This window comes from Ranitomeya imitator, chromosome 9, assembly GCF_032444005.1.
Source record: "Ranitomeya imitator isolate aRanImi1 chromosome 9, aRanImi1.pri, whole genome shotgun sequence".
Taxonomy (NCBI): Eukaryota; Metazoa; Chordata; class Amphibia; order Anura; family Dendrobatidae; genus Ranitomeya; species Ranitomeya imitator.
In genome coordinates this window covers 50,795,524-50,819,462 of record NC_091290.1, presented here as the reverse complement: position 1 = coordinate 50,819,462, position 23,939 = coordinate 50,795,524, and the positions used below count along the sequence as shown (strand labels likewise).

Sequence of the window (23,939 nt, the reverse complement as noted above, 5' to 3'; positions counted from 1 at the left end):
AATAGGCGATCAGCTATCCAAAGATTCTAGTGAATGAATACTGGTTCGGTTTCCTAGCAGCCTCCCATAGGTTTCATTGGTATTGTCTGGGGATGGCAAAGAACAAAGGAGACACAGTAGTGCGATTAGTGCCAGGGTAAAGGGCAAGTGAGCAGAGGAAGTGATAACAGCTCTCCAGCCGCACCCTGACTGATCCCAACAGACTGGAGAGGTAGGGGAGCACAGTGGTCAGACTGCATGTGAATAGGGTTTTACAGAAGTGATCTGCATGGAGAGCTGATTTTTATTTTTTAATGCAAATCTGTGGTAAAATCCACATTGAACATTGGATTTTTCCACGGAATTCAGAGGAAATATTTGACCTTACAAAAAATAAAAAAACAAAATCAGACCATGCTATATACATTTTAGTTTAATGAATATTATTATGCCACTGATATTTAATGATAGAGTCTTGTTAGGGTATGTGCCCACAATCATTAAATGCTGCAGATTGGACGCTACGTATGTTAACGCATATTATATAGGATTTGAAGAAATCCCATGTTCACTATGCATCTAGAGACGCCCGCAGATTTCCCACGGAGTCGGACATGTGGCGTGTCTCTTCAGACTGCAGCATTTAAATGACTCTTGCAACGAAATTTCACCCGTACAATATATTTGCCACCGTGAATCCGCGCACTTCAGTGAACACATGCGGATTCACCTGCATTCAATAGACGACAACGCTTTGGACGCAGCGGACATGCACTGCGTCCAAAGCGCTGCCAGTTCGGCTCGTGTGCACATACATATTATTTGGTTACCTCTGCTTAGTTTTCTGGTCATCTTTTAGGTCTGTTTTTTTTTTTAAAGTGTGTTGGATTAAAAATAAATGTAGTAATGAATCAGCACCAGCTCATTATTATTTACTGGTGTAATTAGGATGTTTGTGTTAGGGAGTGGTTAGACAGCCATAAAAATTGGACCAGAGTCCTGGTACGGTGTTGTCCGGAGGAAGAGGTCCTGCATGACCTCGAAATGCGTTGACTTTTAACCTGTTTGAAATAAAGCTTTGAAGATCATCCGCCGTTCATCTTTATCAGCATCGCAGATTTGGACACATGCACCCAGTTTCACCATTATTCTTGTCTCTGGACCCGTGTCCTGCAGCAGCTGATCCATGCTTGTTACATGCTGCTTTGTTGCAACAAAACAAGGCGAGCGTAGCTTTCCCTGATGCACCCCATGTTTTTAACCAGTTTTAACCCTGTTTGTGCTTTATTTACGCTCCAGATTATCTACTCAAAATGGAACAAACAGAAGCAATGTCCAAGCGGAAGTGTGAACAGAGCCCAAATCAAGAATTCTCCCACGCATCACCCGTACTCTGGAACTCTCTACCCCAACATAGACTCTCGCCTACCGTGGAAACCTTCAAAAAGAACCTGAAGATCCACCTCTTCCGACAAGCCTACAGCCTGCAGTGACCACCGATCGACCAAACCACTGCACGACCAGCTCTATCCTCACCTACTGTATTCTCACCCATCCCTTGTAGACCGAGTCCTCGCGGGCAGGGTCCTCTCTCCTCCTGTACCAGCCGTGACTTGTACTCTAAGATTACTGTACTTGTTTTTTATTATGTACACCCCTTCTCACATGTAAAGTGTATTATTATTATTATGTCTATTTAGGGTTGTGTTCCCAGATCTCCTCTCTGTGACAGAGCAATTTCCTAATATACTCTAGACTAAAATTATGACCTGTATACCATGTGTTGCATTGAACTACATTGGTATGCACAGGCTTATATTAAATATAGTGCAAATAAAAAATAATAGAATTATTCTTACCGTTAATTCGGTTTCTAGGAACCTTCCACGACAGCCACTTCGGAGGTTGTCTTCCCCGCCCTAATAGGGGACAGGAACACAAGAGGTTAAATACCCCTCCCCTTCCTGCACCGCCAGTGTTTTCCTGGACACAGTAGCATGTATAGTTACCACAAAAGTGCAGGAATCATCCAATAAGAATATCAGGTAGGGAGGGAAATTAGTGCTGTCGTGGAAGGTTCCTAGAAACCGAATTAACGGTAAGAATAATTCTATTTTCTCTAGTCACCTTCCACGACAGCCACTTCGGAGTAGTACCAACAGCTAATTTCTCTAGGGAGGGACTACAGCCTGCAGAACAAGTCTGCCAAATGTTAAATCCCTATTGAAATTTAGCCGGTAATGTCTGGTGAACGTATGGATGGACGACCAGGTGGCGGCTCTGCATATCTGCTCTGCTGAGGCATTCCCCCTCTCTGCCCACGATGTTGCCATTGCTCGGGTAGAGTGTGCCTTCAGAGAGGCAGGTGGATCTAGTCCCTGCGATGAATAAGCCAAGCAAATAGACTGTTTGATCCAGTTTGCGATGGTGTTTTTTGCCGCCTTCTTTCCCTTATTTCGTCCGGAGAACTGAATGAATAAATTTTGATCAATTCGCCAGGCTTCAGTTTGTTGTAAGTAAAATAGAACCACCCTGCGAACATCCAAGGTGTGGAAGGCCTGTTCTTTAGGGTTGGAGGGGTTTGGGCAAAAAGAAGGAAGTAGAATGTCCTGATCTCTGTGGAAATTTGAGACCACCTTGGGTAAAAAGGATCGGTCTAGTTTTAGTACAATGCTATCCGCAGTGACCGTTAAATAGGGTTCCTGTATTGACAGGGCCTGTAATTCACCAATACGTCTAGCCGTAGTGATTGCGACTAGAAAGATTGTTTTCAAAGTTAAGTTTTTTATGGATATAGCATCCAGGGGTTCGAATGGATCCTGGGTTAGTGCGTTAAGTACAGTATTGAGGTCCCAGGAGGGTACCCTAGTACGGAGTGTAGGACGAATTCTGGATGCGGCTGTCATAAATCGCTTGATCCAGCGGTGATTGGCTAAATTTGAGTCAAAAAAGCTACTAAGGGCCGATACTTGTACTTTGAGTGTGCTAGGGGTAAGGCCTATATCCAAGCCCTTCTGTAAAAATTGTAAGATCCTTGCTATATCAGGATTGAAGGGGTCTGGAACTTCTGGGAAGCACCAGGACGTAAATTTTTTCCAGACCTTAGTGTAGATGGCATTGGTTACTGCCTTTCTGCTTTTTTGAAGGGTCTGGATTACGTCATCTGAGAGTCCTTTAGCTTTTAAGATTGTGGCTTCAGTAGCCATGCAGCCAAGTTCAGTCTGTTTAGGTCCGGATGTAGTAGAGGACCCTGGTGTAGGAGATCGGTCTTTTGAGGTAGAAGGCAGGGACCTTCCAGGGCCATATCTAATAGGGCGCCGTACCAACTCCTCCCGGGCCACAATGGGGCAACCAAGATTGTGGTCACTTCGTCTGTCCTGATTTTTTGCAGGGTTTTCGCCAGCATGGGAATGGGAGGAAAGGCATATGCAAGGTTGAATTTCCACTGGTGTGAAAAGGCATCTATTCCCTGTGCCTTGTCTTTGTAATGAAGGGAGAAAAATGTTTCCACCTTCGCATTTTGCCTGTTGGCGAATAAATCCACCTCTGGAGTACCCCATTTTTCGGCTAGGGACTGAAATACTGCTTGGTTTAGGGACCACTCTCCCGGATGAACGTCTTTCCTGCTGAGGAAATCCACCTGAGTGTTGTCCAATCCCCTCAGATGTACTGCTGTGACCGATAGAAGGTTCCTCTCTGCCCAGAAGAATATTCTTGCGGCCACTTCTTTTAGAGAGGCATACTTTGTCCCCCCCTGATGTCGTAAATAGGCCACTGTGGTCATATTGTCCGAGTAAATACGAACGTGATGATTTTTGATCAGTGCTGATGATGCCTTTAGGGCCTCCTCCACAGCTTTCAATTCTCTTAGATTCGAGGAGCTGCTGCTGATGTCCGATGTCCATTGTCCCTGAAAGTGGAAACCCTCTACCACCGCACCCCAGCCTCTTTTGCTGGCATCTGAGCGGAGTGTTTTTAGGGGAAGGTGGTCCCAGCTGACCCCTCTCTGGAGATTTTGATAATCTAGCCACCATTTTAGCGCCGATTTCACATGGCCAGGGAGAAGAATCTTCTGATTCAATGGAGTCTGTCGTCTCCTGGAATGTAGGAGAACATAAGTCTGGAGAGTTCGTGTGTGAGCCTGGGCCCAGGAAACCGATTGTATACATGCGGTCAGGGACCCTAGTACAGACATCGATTCTCTGAGGGTCGGTGCACGCTGGCCTCTGAATTTGGTTACCTTGCGGACAAGGTTGATTTGATGATCTTTGGGTAGAAAAGATGTTCTTACATCCGAGTCCAGTAGCACCCCCAGGAATTTTCTTCTTGTGGAGGGATGGACCTCCGATTTCTCCAGATTTGGGATCCAACCCAGGGTTTGTAATATCTCTAGGGACTTTGATACGTCTGTTTCCAGACGGGAGGCAGATGGAGCCATGATAAGCAGGTCGTCTAGATACGGGACTATGCATATTCCCTGCTGACGGATGAAGATTATCGCTTCCGCCATAATCTTTGTGAAGACCCGAGGGGCCGAAGAGATGCCGAAGGGGAGAACATTGAACTGAAAATGTTTGATTTGGTGACCCTTGGAGACTGCGAACCTGAGGAATTTCCTGTGCTCTGGATGGATTGGCACATGGTAGTACGCATCCCTCAGGTCCACAGTCGCCATCATCCAACCCTGACCGATGAGGGGAATCACGGATTTGACTGTCTCCATTTTGAATCTCCTGTATCGGACAGAATCGTTTAAGGGTTTCAAATTTATGATAATTCTGTTCTTCCCCGACGGCTTGGTTATTAGAAAAAGGCGTGAATAATGACCACGTCCTTTCTCTAACTTCGGCACCTGAGAAATCACATTTGATTGTATTAATTTTTGTAGATCTTGTAACAAGGAGTTTTGGAGATCTGGGTTTTGAAGGGAGGTTATCTTTACGCAATGTGGGGGTGGTCTCACGAATTCTATTTTTAATCCTTCTTGAATGGTACGAAGGACCCACTGATTTGTGGAGATGTTTTGCCACTCGGTGAAAAATCGTGAGAGTCGACCCCCGACCGGAGTACAGTCATTGTTTATCTGGGGTTTGCTGGGCCTGAGGGGCCAGGATATTTTTTCCCCTGCCTCCCTTAGGATAACTCCATCTTCCCGTTTTGCCTTTTCCTCTCTGTGAGGTTTGATCACGGGAGGGACGAAAAAAGCGTTTTTTTGGGGTCTTTTGCTCAGGGAGAGATTTCTTTTTATCTGCCGCCTTATCCAAAATATCGTCCAGGACGGGTCCAAATACATTATGACCCTGAAAGGGTATGCTACATAATTTGGACTTGGAGACAAAATCGCCTCCCCAGGATTTTATCCAGAGTGCTCTCCTGGACGAGTTAGAGAGAACGGCAGCTTTCGCGGCTACTCGAACCGATTCAGCAGATGCATCGGCTAGGAACCCTGTAGCTTTCTGTAGTAAGGGTAGGGAGTCTAAAATCTCCTCTCTTGGGGTGCCTTGAGTCAAGTGATCCTCAAGTTTGCGTAACCAGATAAATAGAGATCTGGCCACGCAAGTAGAGGCTATATTAGATTTTAGCAGATTTGTGGAGGTGTCCCAGGACTTTTTTAATAAACTCTCTATTTTACGATCCATCGGATCCTTGAGTTGCGAAGAGTCCTCAAAGGGGAGGGCAGTTTTTTTAGTTACCCTAGACACCTGAACATCTACTTTCGGGGTCTCCCATAAGGAGTTATCCCCATCTAATGGGTACCGGTTTTTCAGTTCCGATGGTATAGTCAGACCTTTTTCAGGGAGGTCCCATTCATGCAGAATTAGATCTCGTAAGTTCTTATGCACCGGGAACCCTTTTTGGTCTTTGGGTTTCAGACCCTCAAACATCTCATCATGTACTGTGAGTGTAACTTCTTCATCCTCTACCCCCATGGTGCTTCTTACTAAACCGATTAGTTCACTCATGTCCTCAGAACTAAAATAATATTTTTTGTTTTCTGATCTACAGGTGGGGGTAGAAGTGGAGCCTTCGTTTTCCCAGTTATCCTCTGAACCTGAGGACTGGATTTCTCCCGAGTCCGGGTCGGATTCTACTGGGGCTTTTTTCCTCTTTTTTGGAGGGGGTGGCTGAGGCACCGACATCTGCGAGAAGGTAGCCATAGAAGAATGGACCTCATCTTTAATGAGGGATCTAATGCTATCCAACAGCGAGGGTTGTTCGGCGCGCAGGACCTCATCCGTACAGGATTGGCAGAGCTTTTTCCCGTATGTTGATGGGAGTTTGGCCGTACACACTTTGCATTTGCGGCTTGACTTTTTAGGGTCGGAAACCTTTTCTCCCTAAGAGAGAGAGAGAGAGGGTTTGCTAAGCCACTTAGAGGAATATCTATATATACATATATACATAAAAGCACATATGTATATAGGGGATAGCTGGGCCCAACACCTGCTACTTACTTTGGTAGGAGGGGGAACGCTGGCATCTGCAGATGCAGAGCAAGGGGGTCTGTCACTGTCCATGTCCGTTAGGTTGCTAACAGTCAGACAGCTTACCTTGCTACCCGGATCTTTTTATAAGGATCGGTGGTCCAGCGTGCAGTGCTCCTCCCCCCCACGTGTGGCCCGATTGGGGTAGGTCCAAGAACGCCCCCGACGCTGTTTGTATGGCGTGCTTCTGCTGCTGGACGCCATTGCCGGCCGGCGTGCGCTCCATGGCACGCTTCCTGGTTGAACCGGAAGTGGCGCGCTTTAACCCGGAAGTCATCAGGCTCTCCGGCCCCAGCCCGGGACGCGCGCCACCTCCAGCGCTGCAGCTGTGGAGGAGGGAACCGGGGAGCTGCAGGAGGCCCCCGGCAAGCACATCACCGCCCCGCATTGCCCCCAAAGGGAGCGCCGGAGGGGCGGGAGGGTCCCGAGTCGCTCCGAAGAGAGGAGACGGGAGCGGCATTATCAAGGAGGGAAACCCGACCTTCATGCCGCCCGGCTTCTGGGTAAGTGGAGCTCCGTCGCCGGCCACGGCAGCCCCTTCAGAAACTCTTCATGCCCCATAGGGGACAGGAAAACACTGACGGTGCAGGAAGGGGAGGGGTATTTAACCTCTTGTGTTCCTGTCCCCTATTAGGGCGGGGAAGACAACCTCCGAAGTGGCTGTCGTGGAAGGTGACTAGAGAAACAACAATTAAGGTACCGTCACACTGAACGATATCGCTAGCGATCCGTGACGTTGCAGCGTCCTGGCTAGCGATATCATTCAGTTTGACACGCAGCAGCGATCAGGATCCTGCTGTGATGTCCTTGGTTGCTGCAGAAAGTCCGGCACTTTCTTTGGTCGCTGGACTCCCTGCAGACATCGCTGAATCGGCGTGTGACGCCGATCCAGCGATGTCTTCACTGGTAACCAGGGTAAACATCGGGTTACTAAGCGCAGTGCTGCCCTTAGTAACCCGATGTTTACCCTGGTTACCAGTGTAAAAGTAAAAAAAACAAACACTACATACTTACCTTCCGCTGTCTGTCCCCGGCGCTGTGCTTCTCTGCACTGGCTGTGAGCGCCGGCCAGCCGGAAAGCACAGCGGTGACGTCACCGCTCTGCTTTCCGGCCGCTGTGCTCACAGTCAGTGTAGGAGGAGTGCAGAGCACAGCGCCGAGGACAGACAGCGGAAGGTAAATATGTAGTGTTTGTTTTTTTTACTTTTACGATGGTAACCAGGGTAAACATCTGGTTACTAAGCGTGGCCCTGCGCTTAGTAACCCGATGTTTACCCTGGTTACCGGCATCGTTGGTCGCTGGAGAGCTGTCTGTGTGACAGCTCTCCAGCGACCAAACAGCGACGCTGCAGCGATCGACATCGTTGTCGGTATCGCTGCAGCGTCGCTCAGTGTGAAGGTACCTTTAGGCAGCTTCTCAATAAATGTTCCTCTTTGTAGAAGAGCATGACACTGCACCATCAGCTTTACAAGGTGCCTTGGCACAATGCCAGCTGAGCAACTTTTGCTACCTTGGTCCAGATCCCGCTCAAGTAAAAATCAGCTCTGTGTTATGGCTTGGTGAGCTAGACACCTTTTCCCCAATTGCTTAATCTTTCTCAAAGCTACCTGAAATGGGTCTCAGAACAAACACTGTACAACAACGAGTTTGACTGCATTGTTGAGATTTGTCATTTTAGCTTAGAAGAAAATCTCTTAAAACTGACCCTGCCTTAGGGCTCACCATTGGTCTCCTGACCCCAACTGATAACCACGTATATACCCATAAAACTGGAAGTTTGAGTCAGGAGACCGACTGTCAGTCAGGTATTGTGATGTTCATACACTGAAATATGGAAGTCTGAATCGGGACTCAGGGTATGTGCACACGATGCGGAAAACGCTGCGGATCCGTAGCGTTTCCGCAGCTGCAAGTCCGCAGCAGTTTCCCATGAGTTTACAGTTCAATGTAAACCTATGGGAAACCAAAAACGCTGTGCACATGCTGCGGAAAAAACTGCGCGGAAACGCATCGGTTTACATTCCGCAGCATGTCACTTCTTTCTGCGGATTCCGCAGCGGTTTTACAGCTGCTCCTATGGAAAACCACAGTTGTAAAACCGCAGTGAAAACAGCTGTAAATCCGCTATAAATCTGCAGCAAAAACGCAGCATTTTTGCCCTGCGGATTTATCAAATCTGCTGCGGAAAAATCCGCAGCGGACAAGAATACGTGTGCACATAGCCTTACAGCATGCCATCAAGGGTTAGTATATTGTCGCTTAGGACCAACTATAGCAAATTTCCTTCAACCTTTGGGAAATCTGGGTGATAACCAAGGCAGATGCCACAGACATTGGAAGCCCCTTCCACTAGTGGCATATACACATCAGCCACGATTCATCATCGTGTTTTTGAAAGAAATCTTGCATAAAACTCTAATAAGTGGCAACATTTTTGTGCAAACATTTTGCATCTTTTGGACTATTCATTACAGTTTCTCCCAGCACTGCCAAAATGTGACTCCACAGCCAGAGATCATAACATTTGGAAGACCAGCTCTCCCATCATGTTTATTTTACTCAGTACTTAAAGTTTTCATAAAATAATAATTGAACAGTCTACAGCCGGGATCTCAAACATGCAGATACATGAAACTTTTAGTGCCCACAGCAACTTCCAGCATTTCTTGTCCCTTCCCTTCTCCTTCCCTCATTCATTTTATGTGTGAGACATGTAATGACCGACAGTCTGCTCTCCTAATCTATATGTCTCACACTAGTAACTCCCCATTTCATGTAAAAATCTCTGGAGACAGATTCTCAGGGAGATCTAGGTCCGGTCCATAGATCTTAACAGCTTACTTACATATTAAGGAAACGTATTTCTCTGGAATAAGACATTGGATCACAGATATAAAATATGTCATTTTATGCAGCTTCCTATGACCTGTATGCCCATGTAGATGACTTAGGAGGGTTGATCCTACTGACAGATTCCCTTTAAATGACTATCAGATACTGAATTTCCAATGCAGCAGCTAGGGGTTGGAGAAGAAGGCACTGTAGCACACAAGGTTGGCTAGAAGTGAGAAATTCATGATTTCGATTTGTGGGTAAATATTGGATCATAAGCAGTCTTGCCAATTAGGATGGAGCATCCCTTGTAAAGGCTTCCTACTGTACTGGATTCATGGATTAATTGTAGGCAAACTACACTCAGCTATGTCATTTTCTAGATTTTTGCAGAAAATATCGCTTAAGCAAGGAATAAATACCCTGCAGCATTTTAAGCCCTCCTCATTGTGTCTTGTCAACGGTCTTATTACAGGGAATCACCGTGCTTTTAAACATTTGTATAACTATCAATGACAACTTAGCCAAAGGGAAAGAGATTCCTGATGAAGAATTTCCTCCCTACGGATTTTGTACCATGTTTTCAATAGCAGACAAACCCTAATATTTGGCAGTTCCATATATAGGGATGACATTTGTCAAATTGCTTCAGAATTATGATTAGAATGTAGTTTAGCTTGTACATTTATTAAACTGGCCGACAAAATTCGATTAAAAGGGCTTTCGAGCTATGATCACTTCATTTCAGGTTGCAGTTCCCTTCTTGACTGTGAAGTTCCGTTTAAACCACCATTGATCTGCTGCTCGTTTTCTGGTCAGCGGTCATTTAATAGCCTGTTAACACAGGCCAAACACCAAGGGAGGACCGACAGAAGAGGGCTTCTGTGCAAGAATACTATATGCAGGTATGGACTGGGGCTGAAATTCAGCCCTGGCATTTGAAATCACACAGGCCCATGTTATCCCCCTCCACCAAGAACCAGGTGGGATATATCACTAATATTACCCTGGAAGAAGGAAAGATTTACTACAAGACCAATATTTCAAGCGATACCCGTGGCCTGCTGGGGTAAGTGACGGAGTCAGCGACTTTGTGTTCCATCACAACTCTTTACAGTATGGGTATCTTGAGAACTCCGATTCTGTTAACAATGTAGCAGACAAGGCAGCCCATGACCAGACAGGCCCTTCTGGCATTTGCCAGAATTGTCAGATTGCCAGTCCGGTCCTGACTATATGGACCCTCTGCAGTCCAAAAGGGTGTCTAACAGCTGTTGCTTTAGAGATGGTAGTGAGCCCCTTTCCACTTGTACAGGTTGCCCCAATGGTGTGTGTCAAATCTCTGCCAACCGTTCAAGCGTACACTGTACAATCTGTAATGGATCCCTCAGTGCACATAGGCAGCCATTGCTCTGGGCAGCTCAAGTGCACAATATGCTGTCGGGAAGGATCTTTTTGTGCAACACAAAATGGACGTGGGTTTTGCTAATTCACAGGGTGATCAGCGGCATGTTTAGATTACAACGTTATCAGAAAACTAGCTACCCTAGTTCACGATAATTTCCCTCGGGATCAATAAAGTGTATCATATTGTATGATCTTGATGCGTAAATGGTTCTTAGGCCGGGGTCACACTTGTGAGTGCAATGCGAGAATCTCGCATGAGTCTCTTGCATCAATACCCGGCACTACCGCCGCCACGTGACCGGAGTGTGCGGCTGCATGCATTTCTATGCAGCCGCATGCTCCGGTCCCAAGTGCCGGCGCCAGTTCTTGGGTATTGATGCAAGAGACTCATGCGAGTTTCTCGCATTACGCTCGCAAGTGTGACCCCGGCCTTCCAGAGTTTTGCTTTCGAGAACCTGTGATCAGATTTTTGTGACTGCTGAAGTTTCAGGTTTATTCTGTTTGACCAATAGCATCATGTATAAACTATAATGTATGTATATACACACACATATGGTCTCTTGGGCGATGAGAAGATCAATAGTAATAAAGATAGTTGGGGGACTTGCTGGGCATTGGGGCCTATGAGTGTCATGCACTGTCATAGCTACTCTCTTAGATGGCGCTATTTTTCAACCAACCATTAGGCTATGTGCACATGTTGCGGAATGGGGTGCAGAATTTTCTGCACAAAATCTGCATCTCCTGGCAGAATCCGCAGCTGCCGATTTGCCGTGGTTTTTATGCGGATTTGCCGTGGAATTTATGCGGATTTTGTGCAGATTTTCTGCAGTTTTTCCCACTGCGGATTTCTATCGTGGAGGGGTGCAGAAATGCTGCAGATCCGCACAAAAGAAGTGACATGCACTTCTTTTAAATCCGCAGCATTTCCGCACAGCTTTTTTTTTTACCCATTGATTTACAACGGGTAGCACGGTGGCGCAGTGGTTAGCACTGCAGCGCTGGAGTCCTGGGTTCAAACCCCACCAAAGACAACATCTGCAAAGAATTTGTATGTTCTCTCCGTGTTTGCGTGGGTTTCCTCTGGGCCCTCCGGTTTCCTCCCACATTCCAAAGACATACTGATAGGGATTCTAGATTGTGAGCCCCATCGGGGACAGTGATGATAATGTGTGCAAACTGTAAAGCGCTGCGGAATATGTTAGCACTATATAAAAAGATTATTATTATTTTGTACTGTAAATCACAGTGTGGATCTGCAGTGTTTCTGCGCAGAAAAATCCACTGAGGAACCGCACTAAATCCGCATCGTGTGCACATAGCCTAAAAAGTGTCCAAAATTCAACCTCTGAATGCATAAAAAAAAACCTCAGACATTTCCATTTACTTTTCTTTTTTTTTGTTCCTTTTTAAATAATTTAGTCATTAGTTCAGGCTTTAAACACTATTAGGGCTTGTCAAATGTTCCCGTTTATTGGACAGGTAAACGATAATTAACGATAATAAAAGGTCAAAAAAATACAATCTATAGGAGATCTTACAGGAACCACATGGAGGAAACGTTATAAAAATACTATATCCACAGTAGCATAAAACTACAAATATAAGGCCACATTGTACACATAGCTGATACATAAATATATCACTCTAAAGGGTGGATATACCTTTGTTGAAGTTAGGGTGGAGAAAATTATTGTAGGAGATTACAGAAACAAGAGTGCTCCGAATAAAAACAGCACATGGAAGGGGCAGCCCCAAAAATGTATAAAACTGCTACACTATGCAAGAGGAAGAGAAGGAGCCAATGTGACGCAATCATAGTATTAGAGCACGCTGAACATGCTCGGATAACACCTTTTCTGAGCTCGCTCGCTCTTCGCCAATGTTGAACCATTCCATGCTGTATGGCAAGCCAAGTATTTCCTGGAATAAATTGTGGTGCCCTACAACTAACTACAATTATGTCCACGAATCCTGGAATACTGACTATGTATCTTCACATATATGCTAGCCACCTTTTTGGAAAGCATCCACTATATGTATCTTCAGTGAGCTAACTAAAGAAGAGTGAGATTTTTCAGTCTATTTCATAAGCGGACATATTACTGCTCATTAATGGATTTTGGAACTACAACAAATTCTTCTACGCCAAGGTTAAAAAAAGGAAATTATTATTTGGAAATGGTGTACTGGTTGCTGGAGAATTGTCTAATTCTCACCCTTTCTAATTAGAAATTATGCAAATTTAAAACAGTTAAGGTACCTTCACACATAACGATTTCGTTAACTATATCGTTGCAACGTCATGCTTTTTGTGACGTAGCAACGATCCCGCTAACGATCTCGTTATGTGTGACAGCGACCAACGATCAGGCCCCTGCTGGGAGATCGTTGGTCGTTGGGGAATGATCAGGACCTTTTTTTGGTCGGAGATCACCCGCTGTCATCGCTGGATCGGCGTGTGTGACGCCGATCCAGCAATGTGTTCACTTGTAACCAGGGTAAATATCGGGTTACTAAGCGCAGGGCCGCGCTTAGTAACCCGATATTTACCCTGGTTACCATTGTAAAAGTTAATTAAAAAAACAGTACATACTCACATTCCGATGTCTGTCACGTCCCCCGCCGTCAGCTTCCCTGCACGGACTGTGTCAGCGCCGGCCGTAAAGCAGAGCACAGCGGTGACGTCACCACTGTGCTCTGCTTTACGGCCAGCACTGACAGTCAGTGCAGGGAAGCTGACGGCGGGGGACGTGACAGACATCGGAATGTGAGTATGTACTGTTTTTTTAATTAACTTTTACAATGGTAACCAGGGTAAATATCGGGTTACTAAGTGCGGCCCTGCACTTAGTAACCCGATGTTTACCCTTGTTCACCAGGGGACTTCGGCATCGTTGAAGACAGTTTCAACGATGCCGAAGTCGTTCCCCTGATCGTTGGTCGCTGGAGAGAGCTGTCTGTGTGACAGCTCCCCAGCGACCACACAACGACTTACCAACGATCACAGCCAGGTCGTATCGCTGGTCGTGATCATTGGTAAGTCGTTTAGTGTAACGGTACCTTTAGCAGCCTGCTAATACCAGGCTAAGGACTGAAAGTGATAAGGCCTACAGCCTGATGGCCTTGCTCCTGTAGGAAGATTAATTTACCAAGCAGTAAACTAGACAGAAGAAGATTCGACACCTTTGGAATGTGGTGCTGAAGAAGGTTGTTATCAATACCATGGATGGCAAGAAGAACAAATCAATTTTGGAACAAATCGAGCCAGACATGTCACTCAAAGCAAGGATCCCCAAGCTATGACTTGCCTACTCTGGACATTTCATATGTAGAGAGCAATCACTGGAGAAGGACATTATGGTTAGAAGAACAGAAGGAACAGGTCCAAGAGGAAGATCAGCAACTCAATGTCTTGATGGCTCATCTCGGCATGCTTAGCGTGTCAACCTCTTCAAGGAGAAATTATACTTCTTGGATGCCATCAAGATAACCGTGCAGAAGACCCTGGTGGACCTATCTAGGCTTGCAGAAGATCCATGTCCATCAAGTCGTCATGGTTCAAAATCAAGCCAAAGGCTGTAAAAAAAAAAAAAGAAAAAAAAACCTGTAGGCTCAGCACTGTGTGTGCTCTTTGGATTAGGCACAAGTATGAGATTGTTTAGCCCATTGGTACATGAGAAGCAGCCTATAAAGAGACTTTACTCAGCAGGCTAAAAATATAGCCATCTTCATAAAGTTTCAATGTACTGCTAGATATCTGGGGAAAGTGTCAGAACACTGCTAAATAGCAAAGTCCTTCAAGTATCTGGTTACTGAGTGTGTAGACCTCATGCATAGCGACACATTCTAGCGTCTGCTGAAACTCTCCAAATTTGGGCTTTTTTCTCTTTAGACTATCTAGGGTGGCCGAACATTGCAGGAGCCAGAATAAATCGGACGCGTGCCGTCTGAGTTTTGATCGAATAGCAGATGGGGAGCACACTGTTCCATGTTCTTGAATAGGGTTGTTCAGATTAATGATTTTTTTCCCTTGGTCAGACTGTCCATGAGGAAGGTGATTGCAGCATGCACTATCAGGCTATGTTCACACTTTGACAACAAGAAGGAAACAATGGAGTGAAAGTCCATAAACAATATTTATTATTTACAACAATTGGCAACCATAGCCAAGAAGCATACAGATATCGTAATTCAAATAGACATTAAACATAACTGAAAAGGAGGATGAATAGTAGCAAAAGATGGAAATAGACACCATGTGGGTAATCCTGATACCAACTTTAATATTAATAAAGTGCATAGTGCCACAAAGTAACCGGGAAAAGGACCAGATGATATAAACATACCCCTGTAAATCTACACTAATGGCTGTATATGCATATAACTAGCCCTGCGCACAGGCTAAATGACCACTGAATCTGGTCAATAGTCAAAGGCCAAAAAGAAGAGGGGAAAAAAACGCCATAAATGAACCCTATTGATCCTTACCCTAAGGTTGGTAACCAGGATGACCCACGCGGTGGCCCCAACGCGCGTTTCGCGTCAGCTTCGTCAGGGGGCAGCGGAAACGCTGCAATTTAAAAGTAGCATGTCACTTCTTTTTTGTGAATCTGCAGCGTTTTTGTACCCATTCCATTATAGAAAATCGCAGGGGTAAAAAATGCAGCAAATCAGCAAGAAAACCGCAGCAAAAACGCACAAAAAACGCTGCGGAACCGCACAAAAAACGCGACAAATCCCTAGGTGCGTTTTCTGCCAGGAGAGGCAGAATCCGCACCAGAAATTCCTAAGCCTAATCCGCAACCTGTGCACATTAAGCCTTAAAGTCTATGGGTGTGCAAAAAAAAAAACATCCCACAGACCATCCGAGTGACATCTGATTTTTATGCATACATTTCTGCAATAACCCTAGGAAACTGCATATTTTTTTTAAATTTAGATGCATTAAAACAGATCACACATGGAAGATAAAAAAAAAATAATAATGTTTTCTGGGTGAAACTCGATTGATTTTTCATAAGCTCGTCTGCAGCCTTCCTATATCCGCTTTGTTTAGGAATGTGGAAGGGTCACTATAGATGTTCAATATCGCATGGCAGCCTGCAGATTTTTCTGTGGGATCATAAGGGAAAAATCATGTGGCATCATGTACCCCCAGATCTGGATTTATGAAGGTTTTATTCTATATATATATATATATATATATATATATATATATACACATATATACACACAGAGAATATTGAATAATTTCAGTTCAAGTTATCAAAATTCAATTTTTAAATGTATTCCTTTTTTTTTTCTTATCTGAGATCTATTATTATTATTATTATTATTATTATTATTTTTATACACTCTCAAATAGTAGAATGAGACACTCAGACTGTACTCTAGTTTGGACACGAGTAGGCGCCTTTCTCTCCTGTCAATCTTCCTTACTAGCCTGCAGTAATAATGGGGAATGCTGATGTAGAGACAATACAGCGTGCTGCCATACCAGCCTGGGAAGAGATTGATGAAGTCGCCAAACAAGATTGAAAATGGAGACAGAAAAACACAAACTGGAAAAAAAAAAAAAAAAAAAAAAACTCCCTACCAAGTCCTCATGACTGTGTTAGGTGATCAGATAGTAAGGCTATATGCACATGTTGCAGATTTACTGAGGATCCGCAGCATTTTTTACCATGCACAAACGCTTGCAGATCCGCAAGTACAGTACAATGTAAAATCAATGAAAAAAAAAAAACAAACAAACAAAAAAGAGCTGTGCTAATGGTGCGGAAAATTCCGCACAGAAAAGCTGCGGATTAAAAAAAGGAGCATGTCACTTCTTTTGTGCGGATCTGCAACATTTTTGTACCCATTCCATTGTAGAAATCTGCAGGGGTAAAAATGCAAGAAATCCGCAGCAGATCCACACAAAATCCGCATAAAAAAACGCAACAAATATGCAGCTGCGTTTTCTGCCAAGAGATGCAGAATCCGCACAAGAAAATCCCGAGGCTATTCCGCAACGTGTACACATAGCCTAAAAAGGATCGTTAAATAATTGGAAAGAAGGGCTCGTTAGAATGCTCAATCACTACTTATTCAACAGTGTACACTTCAGAAGAACGAGCAAAAACCCGTTTGTTGGGCATTTTGAACACTCAGGGTAGCATTAAAATCTTTGTAAACAGGAGTATATTCTATGCACACCAAATGTCGGATCAAAATTGACAATACAAGTCTATGGGTTCATGAAAAACATTGAGTCACCCGAGTACAGTCCATTTTTCACGAACTGAGACTGTAGAAACTTTTTATTTCTCTCCAACTGCGAGGAAAAATGTGATCAGAATAATTGGACCATTTTTCTCGACTAGAGAGAAGAGGATTGTGTGACCCTAGGCTTAGAGTCAATATTGGGCTAGAGATGCGAGAATCGATTTGCAGAATTCTAGTCCATTGGCCCGGTCAGTACTACATGACCGCTAGACGTGGGACCTGTGACTCTCCCATTTATACGAATTCTTAAACATTTCCATTTTTCCCCTGATCATTTTGCAAGACTCAGTAAAAAGGTCAAACATTGACTTATTGGGTAGCTACTTATGAGATACGTTTGCTCGGTCTCCAAACAAGTTAGTTGGGATAGTTTACAGGTGCAAACAAATGTTCTAAAGTAAGAGTTCGGTGTTGACATAACGAAAATGTGAGAAAAAAGAAAAAGTAGAATCGCTGTCAAAAGAAGCGCTATTGAGACTGAAGATAAAGTTCAACGTCTTTATTATGATGATTCATTAGGACAATGCGTTTCGTGATTGGTTTGCAGTCCAAAGGGTGAAATGTGGGGATAAGTGGTATCAAATTCAACAACAAAATAAGCGCAATTTGGTGCCGATTTTTCTGCTGTGGAAAACCCGTACCTTTAGACTGCACTAATAAATGTGGGCCAAGGTTTCCTCTACCATTCCCAATATGAGTTTTTGTTATGATTGCTGTTACGTACACATTCAAAACATAAGGCCAGGTTTCCAGATGTTCGGGTCATCCATGTCAAGATGTTGTCCTTCAACTAACGTCAAAACAGCATCAGTTGTCATTGGTGATGGGATAAGGCGTTATCCGAGCATGCTTGGATGCTACAGAATGTCTTCGGCGTGATTTAATAATACGTTCGTGTCTTCGCGGCTGCACGTCTCTCACAGTCGCAACACATGCTGAGCCGTATCGAAATATGCAACACGTTTTCTGACCCGACCCTTACAACTGATGTGCCAGATGAATGTCAAATGATCCAATAATACTATGGGCTCCATTTTCACATCTTTATAGGATAGGTGGCACCATGGTAGAACCTAAGAAGGTGGAAACAAGGCCTACTCAGATAAAGGGCATCTTAAGTAGGTCAGATAATAAAGTAAATGCTGATCACCATAAACCTAAAGAATTTCCACCTTGTTAGGCCTCTTTTCCACTTGAGAGAAAAAAAAAAACGGTCCGTAATCTGGACCGAAAAAAAGGGATGAAAAAGTATGCTTTTTTTCATGCGAGTTCAATGCGATTTTTTAATCGCACCATCCATTTTACATCCGTATGACATCCGAATGCAATCCGTTTTTTTTCTCTGCAACTATTTTTATACAGTCATTTACAGGACTATTTACAGCGTTCTATGCCACAGAATGGTAAGGTATCTGTAAAAAACGGATGGAATACGGATGGTCCGTATTCCATGCTTCTTTTTTTTTTTCTCGCCCCCATTGACTTGCATTGGCCAGTCTCGTCCGAGACTCGCAGCAAATCGCAGCAAATAATAATATAATAATAATAATTTTTATTTATATAGCGCCAACATATTCCGCAGCGCTTTACAAATTATAGAGGGGACTTGTACAGACAATAGACATTACAGCATAACAGAGATCACAGTTCAAAACAGATACCAGGAGGAGTGAGGGCCCTGCTCGCAAGCTTACAAACTATGAGGAAAAGGGGAGACACGAGAGGTGGATGGTCACAGCATGCTGCGATTTTTTTCTCAGTCCGACTTCAGCTGAGGAAAAAAAAATGGAATGTCACCTATTGAATAACATTGGTCTGAGTGCAATCTGATTTTTTATCGGATTGCACTCGTCCGTTTTTCTCGCAAGTGGAAAAGAGGCCTTAATCTCACATAGGCGTAGTAGGGTGACACCGCACAGACGTGGCTATATCCGCCTTGTATTGCCTCGTCCTACTCATAATGACTACTACAGGTCTATACACATAGCATCCGAAATTCAACACCAAGGCGAAAAGCATGTACACGCCCTTATAACAGCGACAACAGAACAGGGAGGGATCGCACACCCGTCCCAGCCCGAGGGCCACAAGTCACTAGCTATAAAACTGCAGGAATGTGTACTACGCCATGTCCATGAGTAATGGGCCAGAGCTTCTCCATGCACAGGGGAAGCAGGAGCGCTTGCCAAATGTGTCCCCCACGCCACCCAATGTCACACAGTAGTCAGAGACTGGCGGATGATTCATCCAGATATACTCCACTATAAACCAACATGAACTCCGTCTGATACTGGACGATGAGGGTTGTAATTCACCAAAGTGTCATGCACATTTGAATTAAAAAAAAATTGTGAGTCAGAAGGAAATGCAAAAATGTGCTGTTTAGAACTGAGGACATTCTGTTGTATAAGGCCACGGGCACAAGTTGAATATTTGGTGATTTTTTTACCTCAGTATTTGTAGCCAAAACCAGGAGTGGGTGATAAATACAGAAGTGGTGCATATGTTTCTATTATACTTTTCCTCTGATTGTTCCACTCCTGGTTTTGGCTTACAAATACTGAGGTAAAAAACTGACCAAATATTCAACATGTGAACTTGGCCCAAAAGGTGTGTTCACAACGAGTCTTTTTGCTGAGTTTTTTGAAGAGCCAAAAAAATTAAATCAGCAAAAAAGACTTAAGTGTAGTCTTCATGCTAAAATGACTCTTTCCTCAATATGAAATGTAGTATGAAAAGACTGCTTCAAAACTAAATTGTTGATCCAGGAAAGTGGAGTTGATATATCTTGGGAGGTTATTGGTTACTTGGGACTTGCAGTACCACAAGTCACACACCTAGATTTACAGACAGATAATCAGCATGTTATAGGAATATTATAACTTGAAGCATTTATCACCGATGGGGCTCGTATACATCGGACGAGTGCTGTGCGATGTTTTAATCGGGCAGCACACAGACAAATGTTATACCATGGGGCAGTGCTGATCTGCATTTTTTTTTTCTTATACAGATTCGGCATGAGAAAAACATATTGCAGCATGCAGTGCAAATGGGATGCCACTCACCCATTCGTGTGTATGGGCGCGTGGGAAAAAAAAAAAATCAGACTGCAATTGGATGACATCTGAGTGCAGTCTGATTTCTACAGAGTCACAGAATGGAGAAGTCTTGTTCTCCATCTTCTCCGCACCTGTGCTGTGATTCTCCCTGATCAGAGTTTGGGCAGAGAGTCAATAACAATCAGATTGTACATGACCACTGCTCCATTCAGTCTCCTCCTCAGCTACAGGATCCTGGCTTGGACAGGGTGGTCTCTGTTTTGTTGATCGGTGGGTTTCCTGGGGTAATACCATCAGCACGCAGTGGATAAGTAATATATGCTTTTGGGGAGAGGGGAAAATCTTAACATATGAAAGCAACAGCCCCATGCTTCCAATGACTAGATACAACTTTGCAGGGACCTTGAGACTCTGTACTATGGACTGCACACATTGCATCATACTGAGCGCAGCCGGCTGGCATCTGTGCACGCTCTTATGCCATCTTCAGTGTACATCCACTTTGGCATCCAATAATTAGTAACATGACAACCATTTATCAAGATTTTATTAACGGGTTCATACAGGATTAGAAAAATTCTAATATATAATTATTATTTAAAAAAAAAAAAAAAAAAAAAAAATCGCAGGCTCAATTTATGGGGAGTCCAGGAAACAAAGTGTGTGTGTGTAAATAAACAAATATATCAATAAGATGAAAAAAAAAAAATATATATATATATATATATATATATATATATATATATATATATATATATATATATATATATATATATATATATACATTTTTTTTTTTTTTTTTTTTTTTTTTACACATACTATTTCCTCAATTCCCCAAGAATTGTGCCTGCAATTTTTTTTTTCTCACTTAAATGTATGCAATTGGGCTAAAAATCATTTTTACTACTGGGTTTCATTACAGATTTTGCACCATCTTTGCTTCCCTGCACATTCAACTTTGATGTGGTCTGAGCTCAGAAAAAAGAGACAGATAAACGTTTTTCAAAAACTCCCCATCTTTAGAGAAATAAAATGCAGATCCCTTTTATAATCCTGGACAACCCCGTTAATCAAAGTTACCAGATGGTCAAATTATTGACTATGGTGTTCCCAACCAGCAGCCAAAGGTAACGGATACCCCAGTACTTGACATGGGTAATTTTCAAAATGAACACTAAGACCTATTCCGAGGTCACTAGAAGTCTAACCTGAAGATCCAGGGCCCCAATGTTATAGAGGTTGCCCAGGATTACAACAACATGGCTACAGTCTGCTAAAAACAGCGCCGCTCTTGTCCACAGGTTGCATCTGGTATTGCAGCTCTAGTTTAGTGAATTGAGTGAAGCACACGAAATAAGAGCTGTGGTGACATATTGGGAAGGGAGCAGCCATGTTTTTCCAATATTGGACATCCCCTTTTCATCTATATCAGTGCCCATGTACTAGCATCTCCTTTGTCAGATCAGCCTTTAGGACCCTTTAAGCTTTGTGCATTGGGACACTTTATCACAAGGCCAGGGCTGACACAGAAGCGGAGAGATGAATGCCATAAAACCTCCCAACAAGCACAAAGGATCAGGGCTGAGTAATGCGACAAATCTTTAAAAAAAAAAAAAAATCACAACGTCTAATTTTTATTAGGATCCTCAGGAAGTTGTAGGAGAGGAATCCATAATTAAGGGATGAAGTAATTGATTGATGTGCACTGTGTACAAGCACACACTGCCCTGTGAGTAATGGGACGGCGTTATGCGGAACACCCGAAAGTCCCTCACCGACAGGGGAGCCACTCATCCTACAAAAGTCAATAAGAGCATAAAGATAAATCTAATCTGTATCTGTATCCATATCTCGTTACATTGTTCAACATTCTAATCGTTTGTTACATTGGAAAAGTTATGAGATGTATCAATAAGTTACCAAACTTCTACATTTCACGTTGAGATTTCCATCTACTAATCTGCTTTTGGCAAAGCTGGGTGACAACCAATATGGTCGTCATTCTAGATCCTGCGAGGGTCGCAACCCAACTTTTCCGGGTTCCCAAATGGGAAATTTGGCAATGCATTAATACATCCACAGATTCTCTAATGCCGCATGATGGGGTAGATTTGACATTCAGAGCCTTATTAAAGTTGGGTGTTAAATATTGGGTATCACTTGGCTTTTCTAGGGATGCCGACCCACGAATGGAAGAGGAATATAGAAGCATTGCAACCGACAAAAGTGGAAAAAATAAACTCGCCTTGGGCACCTTATTGACCAGGTGTTGAGGTTTGCTTTTTAGTATATTGACGTGTGGTAACTAACTGGAGGTTGTCATGTGTAGGATAGCCTCGGGCGGTCAGCCTAGCCTTATTCATGCCAGTGAGAGCTCAACGTTCACGTCCAAACAAGGCGACATGGATAATCGGGATCATTCGTTTTTGGGTTTTATAACATGTAGAAGTGCCCTTACCTCCATAACTGGCGTTGCTCCTTGATGAGCTCTGTCCCTTTTGCATCATCCGCGCCCGGACTTGTTCCTGAACTCGAGCATTGCGTAGCTCCAGGCTCTCGTCGCGCAGTCTCCGGTCCAGTTGGGAGTCCGTCGGCAACGCCAATGAGGTGATATCGTTGTTTGGCTGCAGGGCCGACATAAGGAAGTGACCATCCTGCATTTTCAATCTTTGTGGGTGGAAGTGCAATCTCCCACACTTCGAACCTGGCTATACTCCGCGTCCGGCTCACCGTAGGCGCCCCACCTGTATGCTATGGGTGGCACTCTCCTCCACCTGTCGAAGAGGACCCCCTCCTAGACTGATTCCAATCCTAAGCTTTACACGGTCTATGGCTTCTCAGTGGCCTCCTCTCCACCTTCTCAGCCTGTCTCTACTTCCATGCCCCACCCTGCCATTACCTCAGCACTCCTACCTGTCCCTGCTTCTCTCTACTCCGCCCTGTGACCTAATACTTATCCTGCTGTCACTCTGTCCCTGTTCTCCTACAATATCCTTTTGTCCCTAGATTATTCGCAGCCTCTGTCTCCTTCACACCTGTGTATGTTCTGCAGATCCCTCACACCTGGCCATGCACCTTGGAAGCCCTAAGATGTCTCCAAGAAGCACACACACAAGGCTGTACATGCTCTGTCCTTGCACTCTGGCTGCCTCACACCTCACTCCATACAGGAATGTAACATCCCCCTCTCAGTGTCCGAAAGGAATCTTCCTCCCTTTCCCAACCCCTTGCTGAAAAGCACCATAGCAACTCCTGGACCCCTTATCTTGGCAGAAAAGCCAATGGGGCCCTGTCCAAATCACATGTATGGTCTATGGTAAAGACTACACTCTTCTCGACAGTATATATATTTTTTTAAGTACAGCAACGTATCCAGTAATGGGTTAAATGTACACTTTTTAAGGGCTCTTACAGCTTTGTTGGTTTTTTTTTACAATTATTTTCTGCCCAGTATTTTTTTTTTTTAATCTAAAGAATGCTGGGTTTTATTTTTTTCCCAAAAAAAGGTCACTGACCCCCAAGTATACATGAAAAAAGCAGAAACTAAAACATCAGGCCCAAGTCAACATTTGGATTTTTTTTTTCCCCAGGTCAATTTCCTTTTTTTTTTTGTCTTGCGAAATTAATCAACAATTTTTGAGCCAAATTCTTCAAAAGGGTGCTAAATAAAAAATGCGCTTTATTTTTGTTTATAATCTTTTCTACTAAATCGATGCAAAAATTTAAGGGATTCATAACATCGCTGCAGAGGGGGACTTGAGTGTTTTTGGGCAAAAAAAAAAAAGTGACCTTTTGAAAAGTCACAAGAATCAGCCGAAAACATCTGACCATGACAAATCTAAAAAAAACAAAAACAACGGGAAACGTAAAATAGGCTGTAAAAAAGTGAAAATTTAAAGAAGA

At 43.8% G+C, this 23,939-nt stretch overlaps 1 protein-coding gene across 3 annotated transcripts in view; it reads right to left on the bottom strand.

Moving 5' to 3' along the window:
• Positions 1-23,939, bottom strand: part of PKP3 (plakophilin 3) — a 95,160-nt gene that overhangs the window by 36,431 nt on the left and 34,790 nt on the right. The window contains exon 2 of one of the 3 annotated variants that reach the window (XM_069740366.1): positions 22,495-22,660. In XM_069740366.1, the coding sequence (XP_069596467.1) occupies positions 22,495-22,660 (166 nt within the window). Of the gene's footprint in view, positions 1-22,494; positions 23,196-23,939 lie in introns of those variants that run through there. The other 2 variants (XM_069740368.1, XM_069740367.1) reach the window with 2 other exon arrangements.